This window comes from Varanus komodoensis, unplaced genomic scaffold (assembly GCF_004798865.1).
Source record: "Varanus komodoensis strain SLA01 unplaced genomic scaffold, ASM479886v1 scaffold2, whole genome shotgun sequence".
Lineage (NCBI taxonomy): Eukaryota > Metazoa > Chordata > Lepidosauria > Squamata > Varanidae > Varanus > Varanus komodoensis.
The window spans coordinates 40,980,530-40,997,478 of NW_025335568.1; the positions used below are offsets into that span (position 1 = coordinate 40,980,530).

At 39.5% G+C, this 16,949-nt stretch overlaps 1 protein-coding gene across 2 annotated transcripts in view; it reads right to left on the reverse strand.

Moving 5' to 3' along the window:
• Positions 1-9,686: 9,686 nt before the first annotated feature.
• The window catches only part of TM9SF2 (transmembrane 9 superfamily member 2), a 38,837-nt gene continuing 31,574 nt past the window's right edge, over positions 9,687-16,949 (reverse strand). Inside the window, exons 16-17 of one of the 2 annotated variants that reach the window (XM_044428508.1) lie at positions 15,657-15,828; positions 9,687-10,970 (exon numbers count right to left, since the gene is read on the reverse strand). In XM_044428508.1, the coding sequence (XP_044284443.1) occupies positions 10,903-10,970; positions 15,657-15,828 (240 nt within the window). In that variant the 3' untranslated portion in view covers positions 9,687-10,902. Of the gene's footprint in view, positions 10,971-15,656; positions 16,429-16,949 lie in introns of those variants that run through there. The other variant, XM_044428507.1, reaches the window with a different exon arrangement.

The following is a 16,949-nucleotide window of genomic DNA, read 5'->3' on the forward strand; positions in this document are numbered from 1 at the left end:
TTCTTCCTTATTTATTTTGCACTGTACAAAACAAAGCTTACTTAGAAAAAAGCCCCATGAGTTCAGTGGGACTTACTGCTCAGTATATATGGCATACCTAATGTGTAATGCCAACACCATTGTAAATTGAATGGAATGTAGTCTTGCTTATTTTTAAGGATCATCTTATTTAATCCTTAAGCTTAGGAAAGAAAGAAAAAAGTTGTCCCCCTGTTCTTCAAATGTGGAGAGATTTCCATATCAAGAAAAGACATTTTTTACATTCCATTGGGAGTAGTCAATAGGGGATTTGGCACCAAAGCCATCAGTGTGCAGATGGCACCTAACTCTGTCCCTCTGAGATGTTTGAATCAGGTGAGGCTGTGCAATGCCTTGATGAGTGCTTAGATGCAGTGGTAAGTCCATACGCGGAAGCTGAATCCTGAAAGAGGGAACCTTAGACTTCAAGAGGGCCAACTTTAAGAAATTCAAATCAATGATAAGTGAAACCCTTGGCAACTCACTCTAAAGGGAAAAGGAATCCAAGAGGGACAGGAAATCTTAAAAAACTTCTCAAAGCACAACAACAACTAATTCCAACAAAAGAAGTCTAAAGGACAACAGGGGAAGGCCTCATGGCTAAACAAAAAGTTAAGAGGCAATTTGAAAGAAAAAAAGGCATGGACAGGAAGTAGACCCCTTCATGGATCACTGCCTTGCCATGGCGAAGGGGCTTGTGTAGTGCAATGAAGCTATGAGCTATGCCGTGCAGGGCTACCCAAGATGGACAGGTCATAGCAGAGAGCTCTGGCAAAAGGTGATCCACTGGAGAAGGAAATGGCAACCCACTCCAGTATCCTTGCTATGAAAACCCATGGACAATTCCATGGAAGATGAGTCCCTCAGGTCAGAAGGTGTCCAATGTGCTACTGGGGAAGAACAGAGGGCTAGTACTAGTAGCGCCAGAAGGAATGAAGCGACTGGGTCAAAGCCGAAAGAACACTCAGTTGTGGATGTATCTGGTGGTGAAAGGAAAGTCCAATGCGGTAAAGGACAACACTGCATAGGAACCTGAAATGTAAGATCTATGAATCAAGGTAAGCTGGGTGAATGTAATTCAGATGACCATACTACTGTGGGCAAGAATCCCTCAGAAGAAATGGAGGAGCCTTCATAGTCAGTAAAAGAGTAGGAAAAGCAGTACTGGGATACAATCTCCAAAGTGACAGAATGATCTCAGTTCGAATCCAAGGCAAACCATTCAACATCACAGTAGTTCAAGTCTATGCCCCAACCACTGGTGCAAGAAAGATCTTAACATCCCTGATAACCATGATGGGGTGGTTGCTGACCTCGAGCCAGACATCCTGGAATGTGAAGTCAAGTGGGCCTTAGGAAGTCTGAGCAACAACAAAGCTAGTGGAGGAGACAGAATTCCAGCTGAGCTATTCAAAATCCTAAAAGATGCAGATAAAGAGCTACACTCAATATGCCAGCAAATTTGGAAAACTCAACAGTGGCCACAGGATTGGAAAAGGTCAGTTTACATTCCAATTCCAAAGAAGGGCAATGCCAAAGAATGTTCAAACTACTGCACCATTGCACTCATTTCACAAAGTTATGCTCAAAATCCTACAAGCTAGGCTCCAGCAGTATGTGGACCTAGAACTACCAGAAGTACAGGCAGGGTTTTAAAGGGACAAATGCCAAGTTCCCCACCTAGGGGAAAAAAAACCCCAAATCCATTGATACAAGATGGGGAATATTTGGCTCAACGGCACCGATAAAGAAAAAGACTTTGGAGTTGTAGACAGCAAGCTAAATATGAGCTAGCAATGTAATGTAGCTTCAAAAATGCTTTTGCGATGCATAAATAGAAGCATCACTTCCAGAACAAGAGAGGTACTAGTTTTCCTTTACTATGCACTATTCTGTCCTCACCTGGAATATTGTGTTGAGTTCTGAGTTTTTGAAAATGCAGAAACACTAGAAAGGGTTCAGAAGAGGGCCACAAAGATGATCCAGATAAAGCCCTGTGATGAGAGGCTGAGACAGCTGGGCATGTTCAGCCTCAAGAAGAGATGACTCCAAGGGGATATGATAGCGGTCCAGAAGTACCTCAAAGGCTGTCACTAAAGGAAAAGACCTCCTCTCACCCATCCCTGAGTGTAGGACATGGAACAACAAACTTAAATTGCAGCACACCAGATTCAAGCTAGACATAAGAAGAAACTTCCTGTCATAGCAATATGACAGTGGAACCAGCTGCAATTTAAGCAATCTGTTGTTTTATTTATCCTTTCAGTATACTTTAATATACTGTTTCTATCCTTTTTGTCTTTTATTGTTCACTGCTTTGGAAACTTTTTAGATGTGAACAGTACATTAAGGTTGTAAATAAATTTCATTTTTTACTTGTCAAATGAATATCATACTGTCATTCATTTTACATGCAATTATTCTTGCAAAAACAAAAGAAGAATGCAAGAGACCAAGAAAAACATTAGGGAATTATTAATGACCCTGGAAGGTAAAGATTAACACAAATCTTAACACTGGGTTTTGAACATAACAAGAAATGACCTCCTGTTCTGCCTCAGGATTATTCAGGCAACTTCATATTAACATTTCCTTGATCTTTATTCATTTTGATTTATAAGAGAGAAATGAGCATCTTGGCAGTCAAAGAGTGATGTACACCTGACTATCTGAATGTAAGTAGAAATTTTCTTTGGCATATTTTTGAAAAGCAGGAAACAAACAACTGTCAAGGTCAATCTTGAAAATATGCTTGACATCTTAAAGTCAGTTTGGATGGTCAAACAATAGAGAGAACCTTCAGTGAGGGAGGGTGGAGGAGAATCAATCTGATCCTATAGGCTTTGCTTTGTGCATTCAAGTACTCATTAAAAAGCGTTGTTACCCCATCCTCCCCAAAATAAGTTTTGCAAATAACCTTCATCCCCTTTATCTATTAATGCTCCTATGTTGATTCCTCTTTCAGAGCAAAATGATTGTAGATAAATATGCGACTATCAAGCTTTCTTATTACCAACTGCATACACAAAGTTCCATTAGCTAACTACAAAAGGAACAGCCCATTTTCTACACCAGAGAGCTGTCTTTCAGAAAATCTCTGAAAATAGTAAGAAAGGCTGTAAGAAAGTGCAATGGGGAAGAAGCAATTTGACTGCTCATTTGTCAATAAGAATGCCTTGATATGCCGGAATCAAGTAATCAAGCTTCTCACACTGAACATGAATTCTGTTAGTCAAGGACCTCCTAGGCAATTAGGCCTGACTCTTTAGCAGTGGCTTGCTCACTCTCCAGAAGCTACTTTAAGGAAGGATGGGTGGATTTTGGTCAGCATGTAGCCCTTGACTTAAAAGGTTCTGTCTTCACTGATAAATGAACAAGATTGACATAGCATGGTCTTCTTGGTCAACTTGGTGCTATCAAGATAACCTCTGCCAGGTAATACTTTATCTTTTGAATAAAGGCTGAGAGGTAGGACTGGGAAATCATATCAGAGGCCTTGAGGCCATTGCTTGATTAAAGCATCTGTGAACCTGATGCTTTTTTCTTAGCATGTGATGGCAAACATTTTGCATTCTTCCTGTCTCAGATGCTTCATTCCTGAGAAAGATTAGGATGTTATCCAAGTATGGATGAACATGAACTCTCTTTGGTCTTTAAAAGATCCACTGGGCGTATAAGGATCTTTGTGGTAACTCATGGAGCTGTGGCCATTTTGAAGGGGAAAACCTTGAACTGGAAAGTAAGGTTGTGTACCTGTATCTGACATTCTTCAAGTAGTCATCTGTGCATTCACATACATGGGCTCTGTGCCATGTGGGGCATGTTGTTGAGAAGGTAAGCTAGGTTCATTTTGGTGGGAGCCCCACCCCGCCTTCCCTCTAGTATATAAAGGCAGGGTTCCCATCATTTCCCCTAGTTTCCATGAGACTGACATTTTGGCCTCAGAACCAAGGAGAAAGAGACCAACCCTCACCATCCCAGTACAGGTCTGAAAGGAAAGAAGGTATAAGAACTTAAAGCTGTCAACACCAATGTGGGGCTGGTGGGTGGGTTTTATGAATGCACAGATGGCCACTTAAAGAATGTCAGTTACAGGTAAGCAACCTTACTTCTTCGTGGTCTCTGTGCATCACACATATGGGGAACTTGCCTCAAAGCAGAGGATGAATGGTGTCAACAGCAGAGGACCACCAAGAGAACTGCTTGGCCAAAGAAGCAATCTTGCCTGGCACGGACATTGAATTAGTAGTGCCAGACAAAAGTCAACAGAGTGGACCACATTGCTACTCTGCAAAAGTCCTGCAGTGGGATGCTGACATGCAGCCCCATAGATGTTGCCATTGCCCTGGTAGAATGTGTCCTTACATGTCCATCTAGTTGATGAGCCCGTTTAATACTCTCAATGATCCAATGCACTGTATTTGAGGGTACCCCAGGAGAGGATTGAATGCTATGGCCAAATTGCATTTGGGCTGGTAAGCATGCACAAATCAAAGCTGCTGCAGCTAATCATGCACAACAGTCACTGCCATGAGACCCAGGAGCTGTTGCATGCACTCCACTGTAGTTCTGGGCTCGATGTGGAACTGTAGAGCCAAATGACTGACATCACCGTTCTGTCTTCAGGAAGGTAAGAATCCAGCCTTGCCACAAAGTAGAGGATTGACTGGAAGGGAAAAAGCACAGATTTCTCATTGTTAATACATAGTCCCAATCTCTCCAAGAGATCGCATGTGTCCTGGATAGAGCCCAAATGGCTTCCCTCTCAATCCACCAGAGTGGAGTGCTCTCTCTGCATTCAACCCTGCACAGACTCCATGATGACAGAATTTGGTTGCAGATGGTGTAGCAGGAACAGGATGTCCCTCTCCTGGACCCAGTATAAGCTCTCCAAAAGCTGGCATGTTGGCTGTGGCTCTGTCGGTGTCTTTCATGGTTCATTTATTGTAGAAGTATAGGAAGGAATGGAATAGCCACCAGCATGGAGTCCTCCATTGGGACAATGCCATGGACTGCATGCACTGGTGGTTCATTAAGTTGTTGCGCATCCAGCCCAAGCGACATTGCCATTCGGAGGACCTGTTCTAAGAACCTTTCCAGGTTTTTGGAGGTGTATCCCTGGCCATGTACCACTATGGCATTTTTGAGCGATGAAGAAACCAGGTCATTGTAGAGCAGCAGCTGGTCTAAGTCAGATGCATAGTTGGTGGGGAGGAATGGTCAGATGGCAAGGGAGGTCAACAAGGCAGAATAGACTGGGTTTGAGTAGGCAGCTGGCAGGCAGGAACCAGTGGTTGGAAAGTGGGAACTGTTGGTTGTGCCGGGACAGAGCTGCAGGAACAACGGTGTTGGAAGGGTCATGGAAACTGTTCCCCATATTTTTGCTGTGCAGCAGGTCAATGTGCCCCACTGGAGTACTGTGGGTTCATGGGTAATATGGATCCATAGGTGGTGGCAGCATCCAGAAGGATTCCTGGTCCCAGGTTGTTGGTGGGGACCTGAAGAGTTCTGAGGTGTGTTATGGCACTAGAGAAACACACCATGTAAAGTCCCAGTGGCTGGGCTTGGAGGCAGCATCCATGGCTGCTGCTCCTGCTGCAGTGAGTAGAGGAGCCTGGGAGAAGGCAAAGGTGGCAGACTAGCTGGCATAAAGAGACTCTCATATTTCTCCTTTAGGGATGGACAAATAGGTGATTGGTTCTGCCCATAGCATCAAGCCTGGAGACACCACTGCAGGAACCAGCACAGTAACTGGCATTGGAATCGGCAGAACAGCCAATGCTGGAGTGGCAGCCAGGACCATTGGTGGAACAGGCCTAAATGCCCGACAAGAAAATGCTGATGGGAAGTGATTTTGGGCCTGTTTTTTGGGCTTGTCCTTGCCCTTCTTCACGATCATTTTCTCAATGCCCACCATCCTGTGTCTTCCTGGCCCTCTTCTTAGGCCTCTCCTCTTCATGTGCAGATCCAGGCTTGGGTGGCACAGATAGAGCAGCTGTTGGAGAGGCAGTAGCTGTCAATCATGAATGAGAGGTGAGGGTTGGCCAAGATGTCGAAGGGTTGCCATGACTGACTGAATGGTTATAAGGGCACAGCTCCACAGCTCCATCTTGAACCGGCCTGCTTGGTTTTTCTGAGCCTGCTGGGTAAACAACAATGAGAACAGAAGCCCACCAAGTAAGTGGTCTTTGCCCAGAGTAGATATAAAGAATACTCATCAGTTGTGTGCTGCACCACATGCAGTTCCTAAATGATGCCTTGGGAGAGAGGAAGAGAAGATGATATCTGAGGGAAGAAGTCTGAAAAAGATAGGGCAATAGAAAGGTTTTGCTTTTTGTTCTTGATAAGGGTAAGGTTATAAGGAAAAAATGAGTAGAAAAGAGAATGAATTAGAATGACAGGAAAGGATTAAGAGAATGATAGAAAGTTCTAGAAAGGTCTGAGGGGAAATGCTAGGAGAAACCCAAGGATCCCAAAATGGCAGATGGAAAAGAATGGGGGGAAATGGGGGGAGCCCTGCCTCTGTATACTAGAAGGGAACGTGGGGGGGGGGGGTCCTCCCCAAACAAGGAAGACTTGAAGACCTGACAGTTGGCAGTCTTCTGTAAAAGCTTTTTGTCTCACCTAATCACTACTGAATTTAAAAACTGTTCTCCCGCAGAAAGAACAAAATCTTTGACTCATTCATTTGGAAAACATGTCATTTTAGAATTCACCTTTTTTAAGAAGACATTTTTTTCTTCCTGAAAGTTACAGAAATTGTATTCAAATGTGGTATAAGAGGGGTTTTTTTTCTCATTCCTCCCACCCTTACTACTTCTGGTAAGCTTTGGTGGGGCTACAGGATGCATAAAGCACAGCTGGTAAGTGTGACTTATGAACTCTCCATCTTCATGTGAAACAAATCAGTCAGATCTAGTCTACATACACTAAATGTAAGATTATCCTTATTGTTCAGTAGGAATATGATCTTTTTAATAGGGAAAAGTTGATGTTGTAATACTTAAGCAGAAATAGGTTTTGCTTTCAACAAACATATCTCAAATCATTTTTTAATTTGGTGAAAATCTTTTTACGTTCTGATATGTGAATAAATGTCAAAGGTAATTATGCCTATTTTTGCTATACTTTTTATATGTATATTACAGAAGTTTTTAGTATATTTAATAGGTATTAGAATAGTAGCTGATCTAGATTTAGCTCAGCTGAGATGTCTTCAAATATTTCTTTCATTTTACCTTTGTTGTAAAGCCAATGTTTTACAATATATTTGATGCTAAGAGTTAAATTAAAGGGCTTTCAAAAGAGAAAAAGAAGAAAAACATTATACGCTTTCCATTTAAGTACAAATAGTAGTAGTACTTCTAAACTTTCTGGTCCTGGTGACAGCTGGTGAAGGGAAAGTTTTCTTCAAATCTTAAAAGCATTTTCATCAAATATTTTTCTTCAGTTCTCTGGAAGATTGCCAAGTTCTTAGAACAAAACTTCTGTAGCAAGAAAGACCTCTCAGAATTATCCACAAGGTTTTCTAAGATCTCTCTCCCCTTATTTCTATCCCCCTTATCAACTAAGATATCATGTACTTTAAAAGTGGTATCCCCACCTCCTAGAGTGCACATAAACCACACTGTTCAATTTTCTGGAACAGAAAGAATTATCTCAGAAAATCCAATTGAAAGAACATCTTATAGGTCAGTCTCTCAAGTTCTACTTATTTACAACCTTATCACTCAGAAACCGACTTTCCGCCCGTGTTAGACTACCTACTTACAAAAATACATAGAAGTCCAAAACAAGCCCTGACCCAAAGCAGCTACTGTCCATTGAGACAAAATACAGAAGGAAAGGGAGTTCAGGGAGGAGTGCAGAGAGGACATCAAAAAATATACCTGCTCAGGTAAAATACACTGAAGCAAATACTTGCAACAGTAGAAAGGGCAGCAAAAGCGATGGGATGGAACCAAGAAATGGATAATGTAATTTTAAATAAAACAATAGTGATATAATGAAATAAAGGAGCAGTAGTGTTGCACATACACAGAAGATACATAACAATACACAGGAATATTATTAAATAATGTTAAGGGAGGACTCGAACTTCCAATATCCCTGGTCATTGGTCTTGCCGGCTCAGGCTTCTAGGAACTGAAGTCCACAACATCTCATTCCTGTGGGAACAACGCATGGTGGATGAAACTGGAAACTTCCCCCACTCCCCTGATATTTTTTTGCTGTTAACTTCAATCTGTGATCAGAGATAACAGAAGGGGAGCACTAGCCTTCCCCTTAGGTGAACGATACGCAGGAAAATCCCAGCTGTTATCTCTGATCACAGATCAGACGGGACAGCAGGAAGAATTTGCTGGCACTGGGAGTAGCTGCTCTTCTCCATACAGGACAGGTCCATTTGTACAGCAAACAAAGCTAGGTACTAACTTGCACTGTGCCTTTCCTCACATCCCCATGGGAAAAAACAGCTTAGAACAAGATGGCAGGTGGAGTCAACTGCACAAGGAGGAGCAAAGTGAAGCTAATCCCAGTCCAAAGCAGCAGGGAACAAATGTTGTTGGACCATGACCGTACCCTTTGATGTCATCTAGTCTGCAAAGGACGGGAAGGAGGGGTCATTTGTGTGTTCCCCTTCACTCCTTAATACTGCTTTTTTCTGTCACCCTACAGACTATACTGTTCTTAAAAGGAGAAGTAACAGGAAAGAGCACCGAGAGGCAATTCTTATAAAAATATTCTAGTAACCTTATTCTCAAGATTTTTTGTTTCTACCATATTCTGTCCCATCAACAGCACAGTTCTGAGAAGCAATGAGCAATGCCAAAGAATATAGTACAAACTGTGGTTGATTTGGATGTAGAGAAGGAAGGACTCACTGGAGAAGCCCCTAATGCTGGGAACAATTGATGGCAAAAGAAGAACGGGACGGCAGAGAATGAGGGGGCTAGATGGAGTCACTGAAGCAGTTGGCGTGAGCTTAGGTGGACTCCGGGGGATGGTGGAGGACAGGAAGGCCTGGAGGAATGTTGTCCATGGGGTCATGATGGGTCGGACGCAACTTCACAACTAACAACAACAGCAGACATATGTTACTCCAATATGAAAAGAAGCTTAATTGCTCCCACTTAACTTCAAGCCATAATTCAAAGCTTAAAAGCCTTGAATGGCAATACCTTCTGCTATGACATCTACCCCTTCTCTTCTGGGAATGAAGAATCAAGTTCCATGGACACCAGAAGCCACAGCTCCACTCAAGCATAGCACTGTGCTAGGGAGCTTCTCCTAGAATTGCTCATCAAGACTTCTCATTGTTTGCATTTGTCATCAACATATGTTTGTTAGTAACACATTAGAGACGGCTTAGCATTTCACTTATGCTTGATGCTGCCTGACTAGAGTTTTTAAACTAGCTTTAATATTTTTTTCTTGCATACCATTTTTAATGGAAACCATCTTTGGGATTTGCTCCAGAAGGGGTTATATCCAGAGACATTTTCTGCAAGCAGAAAGTCCTATACTACACAACAAAGTACAAGTTTGGGTTAGTTAAAACAAAATACACATTTCAAACATGTTTTCTTTTTACCATGTATAAAACCATTCAGGCTTTCCTGTACAATGTAAATGTCAGTTTATACGATCAAATTAAAAATTGTAAGTTATTAACAAAATGTATTTTATTGGATTTTAATATTCAAGCATAGTTAATTTATGATCTTTAGAAAGAGCATTAGAAAAACATAGGTTCTTTTCTGCTATTGTAATTTCTGAGTGCAAAACATGCAGTTACATGGAAGCAGATGTGCTCTTGTGGAAAACATGCAGGTGTTACTAACAGGTGAATCACTAAACTTCAAACACCACCACAAAAAGCATGTTTCTATTGCAGTTTCCAAAGATGTTGATTAATTTTAATTCTACATCTAACAAACCAAAACCCTTTATTAATGTGAGGTGAGTAGAGATTCTAATTGTTTATGTCAAAAGCACAAAACCTTAACTTGTTCTACCTAATATGCATCATAAAATCTGTTTAGAAGAATCTATCTTGCTTATATGTAGGCAGATCCTTTCAACATATTATCCAGTTTTTAAATATATTTATACTAGTGGATTAAGACAGAAAGGGCAGTTAAAGAAATGGCATTTTATGCTGTTCAAGAGGAGTATTACATTGTGAGTATGGAACAAATGTACAAAATTAAATCAACATAGAATTTAACAAACCATAAAATCTACATATTTTAAAAACATATTATATTTCTATTTACAGAATTTTATGTATTTATAATGTGTAATAATCACTGAAATGTGTACAGTATTTATTAATTTTATGAATATTAAGATTCCAAGACCCAAGAGGCACATTTTTTAAAAGGCTAACACATCACTGAAACCTAATGAAGTCATGGAAAAAAGGGAGAAGCATTTATGGCCATAGCTCCAATGTAAAACAGAAAATTCAAATTAAAAACACTGAGTAAACCTTCGAAATCATGATAGAAACTAGTTCTTTTTGAAAAAATAATTAACCCCACCCAACAAACTTAGAAAATCATATTTACAACCATACTTGTAGATGTATCATTAAATTTTGTAATGCAGTCACTTCTAACCTGTCATTAGAATTTAAACTTTCTAGTATAGCAATTTTTACAAATGCATACAATATTTAAATCAATCTTCATTAAGAACACCCAAGTGAAAACAGTTTGCAAAGTTACAATACAAATGCTTGAGTGGAAGAAAATGTATATTCAGTATCATTCATAAAGTACAGAAGTCAATACTTCAGATAAAGCTTAAATTCTTCTCCAAGAGCATGTTTTTAAATTAGGTTGATAAGGCCTATATTAGGCCTACATGACAGTTTCTTCAATCAACTTTTACCACACTGTATATCTTGGTGACAAACCAAAAGCATGCGAAAAATCCAATTGTTCCTACAAAAACAAAACAAAACATCAAAATATGCCAAGTATGTGCTATTGAACATTAGACCACAAATCAATGGATCCGTCATAGTATCTAACATAGAAATGTAAATTCATACCTCCATACAAAGTCTTTTCATCCAGCATGGATACTTTGCGACATTAGCACTATGGTGCTTTTGCTGCCTTTAGAACACAATCACGCAATGCAGTTTTACACCACAGTATATCCATTTTTTTCAGGAATCTTAATACTGAAGCACCACCCCTGAAGCACTGCTCAATTGCATTTTTACCTCATAGTTTGCTGGTAGGTGTGGATGCTGAAGCAGTTACTACATAAGAATGGCTACCATGATATTGTTGGAAGAACAGAATCAATATGAAACACTTAAAGCAACATGGGAAACAGATATGAAGAACAACATCAATAATGTGGATTGGGAAAATGTTTGGGTAAAAAAGATATTAAAAGGGATATCAGAAAGAATGGATTTTTTTAATAAAATTGCATTGAAGTGTACCTAACTCCAGTGAAAGTGAACTGAAAGTGAATTTCATAAATTCCAATTTATGTTGGAGATGTGATCATGAAGTGGGTAAATATTTTCATATAAGGTGGGAATGTGAATATATAATGAATCTCCGCAAAGAGATTTTTAAAGGTAGTAGTAAAATATCAAATATTTAAATATGTCCTGAGGTCACATTACTTTCAGCATTCGGTAAGAAATAATGGGGTTGGAATAATAAAAAATTAATAACAAATTTAATAACTGCTGAAAGATTAATCATAGTTAAGAACTGGAAAGTAAAACATGATTACCAATTGTGTGATTTAGTACAGAGAAGTTTGGAATATAGCTATTAATGATAAATTAATTTGTGATTTTAAAGTGAGAAATAGGCATATAAAGAAAAATAAGTTTAATGAGATTGGAGTGCATTTATTGTGTATGTGCTTAACAAAGGGAAAGGATTTCAACTGCCAAAAGAAGCATTGCCATTTTGGAAGGCAGAAATATCCTGAAAGAATGTTTGGATGAGTTGTTCTATCGGTAACATGTATCCTATAAGCCTGGTGCTGGTGGGGCACAGTATTTTTAAGATTTATCTTAACTGTATGTTTAATTGTATGTTTTAATTTTAGTTGTAAGTTTTGTTTTGTTGTAATTTAGTTTCTTAAAAAATATTAATGTTTCAAAGAATGGTTACCACACATTTGTCCTGGCAATATGGTTTTAAGCCAATTGTCTGTACTTTTATTTCTGGTAGCCAAATCCAAAGTCACTATATTACTGTTCCCTATCTCTGCCCTCAGTTAACACATTTCAGTCTATAGCAGAGTCAAATTCTGGAATTCAAGGTAAAATTTACCTACTCAAAGTTAAGGGATTTTCAGCCAGTTTCTAAGTGAGAATAATGACCTCTTTATGTCTCAATAAAATGAGAATGTTTACTATAAAAGCCTCACTCTGTGCATATCAATTGGCAATTAAGTCCTACTGAATTCAAAGGATCTTACTTTCAAGAAAGTATGCACAGGAATGCAGCTTTAATGAATGTGCATACACCATACTAAAGCACAATCTCCTTATTCTGACAGTCACACATTTGAAAAATGATAGAATGAAGTCATTTTAGTTGTGACATGATTCAGGGAGCCTAATGGTAAAAGTAGTCCAGCAGAATAACCCTCTTGCTTAACTGGCTGGCTGCTTGGCAAATCACACTTTAATGTAATCAAGGAAGGAGATGTGGTCATACTTCTTCCCTAGAAGACACTTCTGCAGAAACTCTTATCACATGGAAATAGTCTACAGAAGGATTAAGACATATATGTGGTTCACACAATTGCTGGAACCCACTGTTTTGGGCTACAGTAGCCTTTCTCTTTGAAATCTATTGGTGGTGGGTGGTGCTGGAATACCGCAATCCCCCTTTGGACAGCTATATCCAAGTTGCCCCAGTAGAATTTTAGGAGGACTGCCAATGACAGCCAAGCATTTTTAATTTTTTTGCACCTTCCCCAAAAATGGTTCAAAGGGGAAAAAAGCTTTGATGCAACATCATTCAAGCACATGAAGAGCATGAGGTGGGTAGTGTGAAGAGGAGTGTCTCCTGGCTAAGTACAGCATGTACCCACCCTGTGCAGAGCCCACCCCCTTTGGGAAGCATCTGACAGATCTCAGCAGGTAAGCTATCAGATGCTTCTATAGCCTAGAACAGTGATGGTGAACCTTTTAGAGTCCGAGTGCCCAAACTGCAACCCAAAACCCACTTATTGCAAAGTGCCAACACTGCAATAAAACCTGAATATTGAGGTCTTAGTTTAGAAAAAATAACTCACAGCCAATCCAAACAAAAAATGTGTGTGTGTGTGTGTGTATCCTTGGCAGCGCACTGACCGGCCATGCGAAAGCTCGGATAAGTCACAGCTAATGAGTCGTGGATCATGACATCATTGCCTGGCGCCGCTACTCCTTTCTGAGCATGTGCATGGCCCCTATGTGCACTGTTATCCGATGCTCGGCTGCTGGGGTAATTTGGCTCGCATGCCAACAGAGAGGCCTCTGCGTGCCCACTGCAGCACGTGTACCATAGGTTTGCCACCACTGGCCTAGAGTGATCCTTGCTTGCAAAAATGGGCTCTTTTATGCCTTTTACAGAAGGATCCTTGAGAGGGGTTTTTTTGGTGGGGGGGGGGGGGGGGAATCACAGCATCTCAGCAAAACTGAGGAGACAATGTCTATGGAAGTTGATTGCATCATCATTAAATAGTTTGCTCACGGATAGAAAATAACCAGTCATACTACTTTTAAATGCACACAACCTTGTGAAGATGCAGTGCCTTGCAGTAGTATTCACCCCTTTGATTTTTCCATGTTTTGTATTACAATCTGGAACTGAAATGGCTTGAATTGGTATAGTTATCACTTGATATACTCAACACTGTGAAGGTTCAAGACACCAAAAATAAAGCCATTGCTGAAACAAATGTATACCAAAGCCTCTTTGGAATTTGTCAAAAGGTATGTGGGAGACACAGCAAACTTGGATAGGGCTCTCTGATTTGATAAGACCAAAATGAAACTTTTGGCCTTCCTGCCAAATGTCATGTGTGATACAAAGTCAACAGTGTTCATTGTCCGGAGAATGTCATCTCCACAGGGAAGCATGGTGTTGGCAGCTCTTCCTTGGATTGGTCAGGACTGAGGGCAAGTTGACTAAAACCAAATACAGGACTGTTGCAGTCTGCAGGCTGGGGTGGAGGTTCACCTTTTAGCAGGTCAATAAACTTAAACATACAGCCAAAGTGACACTGGAGTGGATTATAAACAAGAAACTAAATGTCTTAGGATGACCAAATGAAAGCATAGACTTCAATCCAATGAAGAATCTGTGTTATGATTTGAAAACTGCTATTCACTAACAGTTCCCATCCAACCTGATCAAGCTGGAACAGTTTTGGCAGGAACAATGAGCAAAAACTGCAGGATCCAGATGAACAAAGCTGATAGTTACCCATGAAGATTTTCCAAGTTAGAATGGCTGCCAAAGGAGTTTCTATCAAGTATTGAGTTAAGGGGTGAATAGTTGTACCAGTTTATTTTCTTGACCTTTATACCACAATAAAAACATTGTGCACCTTCTTAGTGTTGAGTATCTTGTGTGACAACAATGCCCGTTCAATCCATTTCAATAACACAGCAAATATGGAGAAGTCCAGGGATGATTGTGAATATTTATGCAAGGTACTGTATAAACTACTGAGCAAATGAAACTTGTTTCCATTGATACTATGCATTTGAGAGCTTTATAAAATGTAAGTATAGATGCACTTTTAGCTTTTTAAAAATGCTATTACTTGATTTGATGTAATTGATATTTTGCTAATCTATAATTTTAAGACAATGTAGATAATGGAATTGTTCCCTTTTGTTGCTGAGCATATTATATGGGAAGTTGTGGTCTAGGAATTTAATCTCTCATTTGTTTGGCACAACAAAAATTTAGCAACAGTTCATTCACTATGAGATATTTCAGCAAGGGCTGTGAATGATATCATTTTTTTTCATAGCAGCTAAGCTACTGATGTTTAACTGACTCATTTACTCTGAGACACTGTTATGGGCCCAGCTGTGAGTCAGATTTGTCACATAGCTCCCAGTATTTTGCCTGCTGTGTCAGATCAATGACCCGGAATGCCATGTGAGAAGCAAGTGCCCCAAGCATGTGCTACACTGACATAGCAGCAGGGCACCGTCAAAACCCTTCTTGAGGCTGACCATTTTTAACAGATGAGTAAGCAGCAATGTAATAATTCTGATACAACAATTATGAGTTTTTCTTTTTAGCTTTTATATCAACTTGACACAGGATGCTAGATGCCTTTGGGCTCTCTGTGTGTAATTCTGATAACTTGCTAGAATGATCTCATTCTAGCCTAATGAAATTTACTATGTACTCCTTGATATACAGCTTTCCCCCTTTGTAAACATTTTTATCAAGAGGGCAGCAAGAATCTCAGCGCACATTATCAGCATATTGAACTAGAAGAGTCCACATAACCAAAACTGTTCTACTAGAAAAAAAGCATATTCTGAGCAAAAAAAATGCAAAGCTACTGACAATGTTACTACAGTGAAGGTGTTCTAACCTCAATGCTAAGTACTAAAATATATGTATATTTACCTGTGAAAAGGAAGAAAATCAATACCATTATCATGGTGTAGCCAAAGTATAAAATGGTGCTTGCTGTACCCGTAATTTGAAGTTTGGAAAAGAAATAATGTATGGCATATATTAGAAAATAAACAGCAGTAAAGCCACTGGTAAGGAATGAGCGCCACTGCCAGTGGTAGTCCTGGAAGAAAGATAGAGATCATTGTAGAAGTTAGTAATACTTCTAGACATTTGGCTGCAAATGACCAACTTATGAGCTGCATGTCAATATTTAAATCAAGCCAATGTAACACAGGCTTCAGACAAAACAGGAGAATAACCAAAATCACATGGTGAGAAGTCCCAGAATGTAAAAAATAAAAGTTGTATTCTTCAGAGGAGTTACTTTAGTTTCCCCTTTAACCATTACATTTCAAACTATCCTGAATATTCCTCTATTTGGAACTTCAAAAGATTGTGCTATTGGTCATCTTTAAAAACATAAAAAGAAATAATCTGCAAATACATATTTAGATAATCAAACACTACATAGTTGCTCTTCTGGTATATACAAGCACAGTAACAGGCCTTACTCCCTTTTTTAATTGTGAAGTGTATCCTATTTTAGAGCAGGTGCTATAGATGAAACAAAGTTCTAGAAAAGCTGGAATGTACTCAGATATATATCTAAGTTTACTTGCAGCATACAACTAAGTTAGCATATACTTCCTCAAAACCTTGGAGTCCGTTTTCTAGTTCAGTTTTGCTAGATTCTTTTCATCTGCAGCAGTACATATCGTATCTGTAAATCACAGTGTGGAATGTGAGCAGGGGTTAAGGTCAATGAAACGAAAAATCATACCGAAGTGGCACACAACCCCAATGACTGATGGACATATTTTTACTATATTCCTGTGCTCTAAAGGCAATACAAAGTCATCAGTTGGAAACTGATAAGGTTCATTTCAAGTTAAAAGGATTAAAATATTTGAAAGTAGAAATATATTTTAGAACGTAGGCATGAGCAACAACTTAGTAGCCAGCACAATTTTTTTAGATGAAAAAAATTCTTACATGTGATATCATGCATTATAGTTACAAGAAATGTATCAAGAAACTTTACATATACATCATGCTGTGCTGAACCATTAAGAAGAATTCAAGTTGAACAGGAACCCTAAAGAGGGAAAGGATCACAGCCAGGTTCTGCACAAGGCTTCCTTTACAGTAGCTGCAACAGCCAATTCAAGTTAGGTCTTTGCCACGAGATGGAGGGATACTAATTTCTTGGCTAAAGGAGACTTTTCTTCCGTTAGAGAAAAC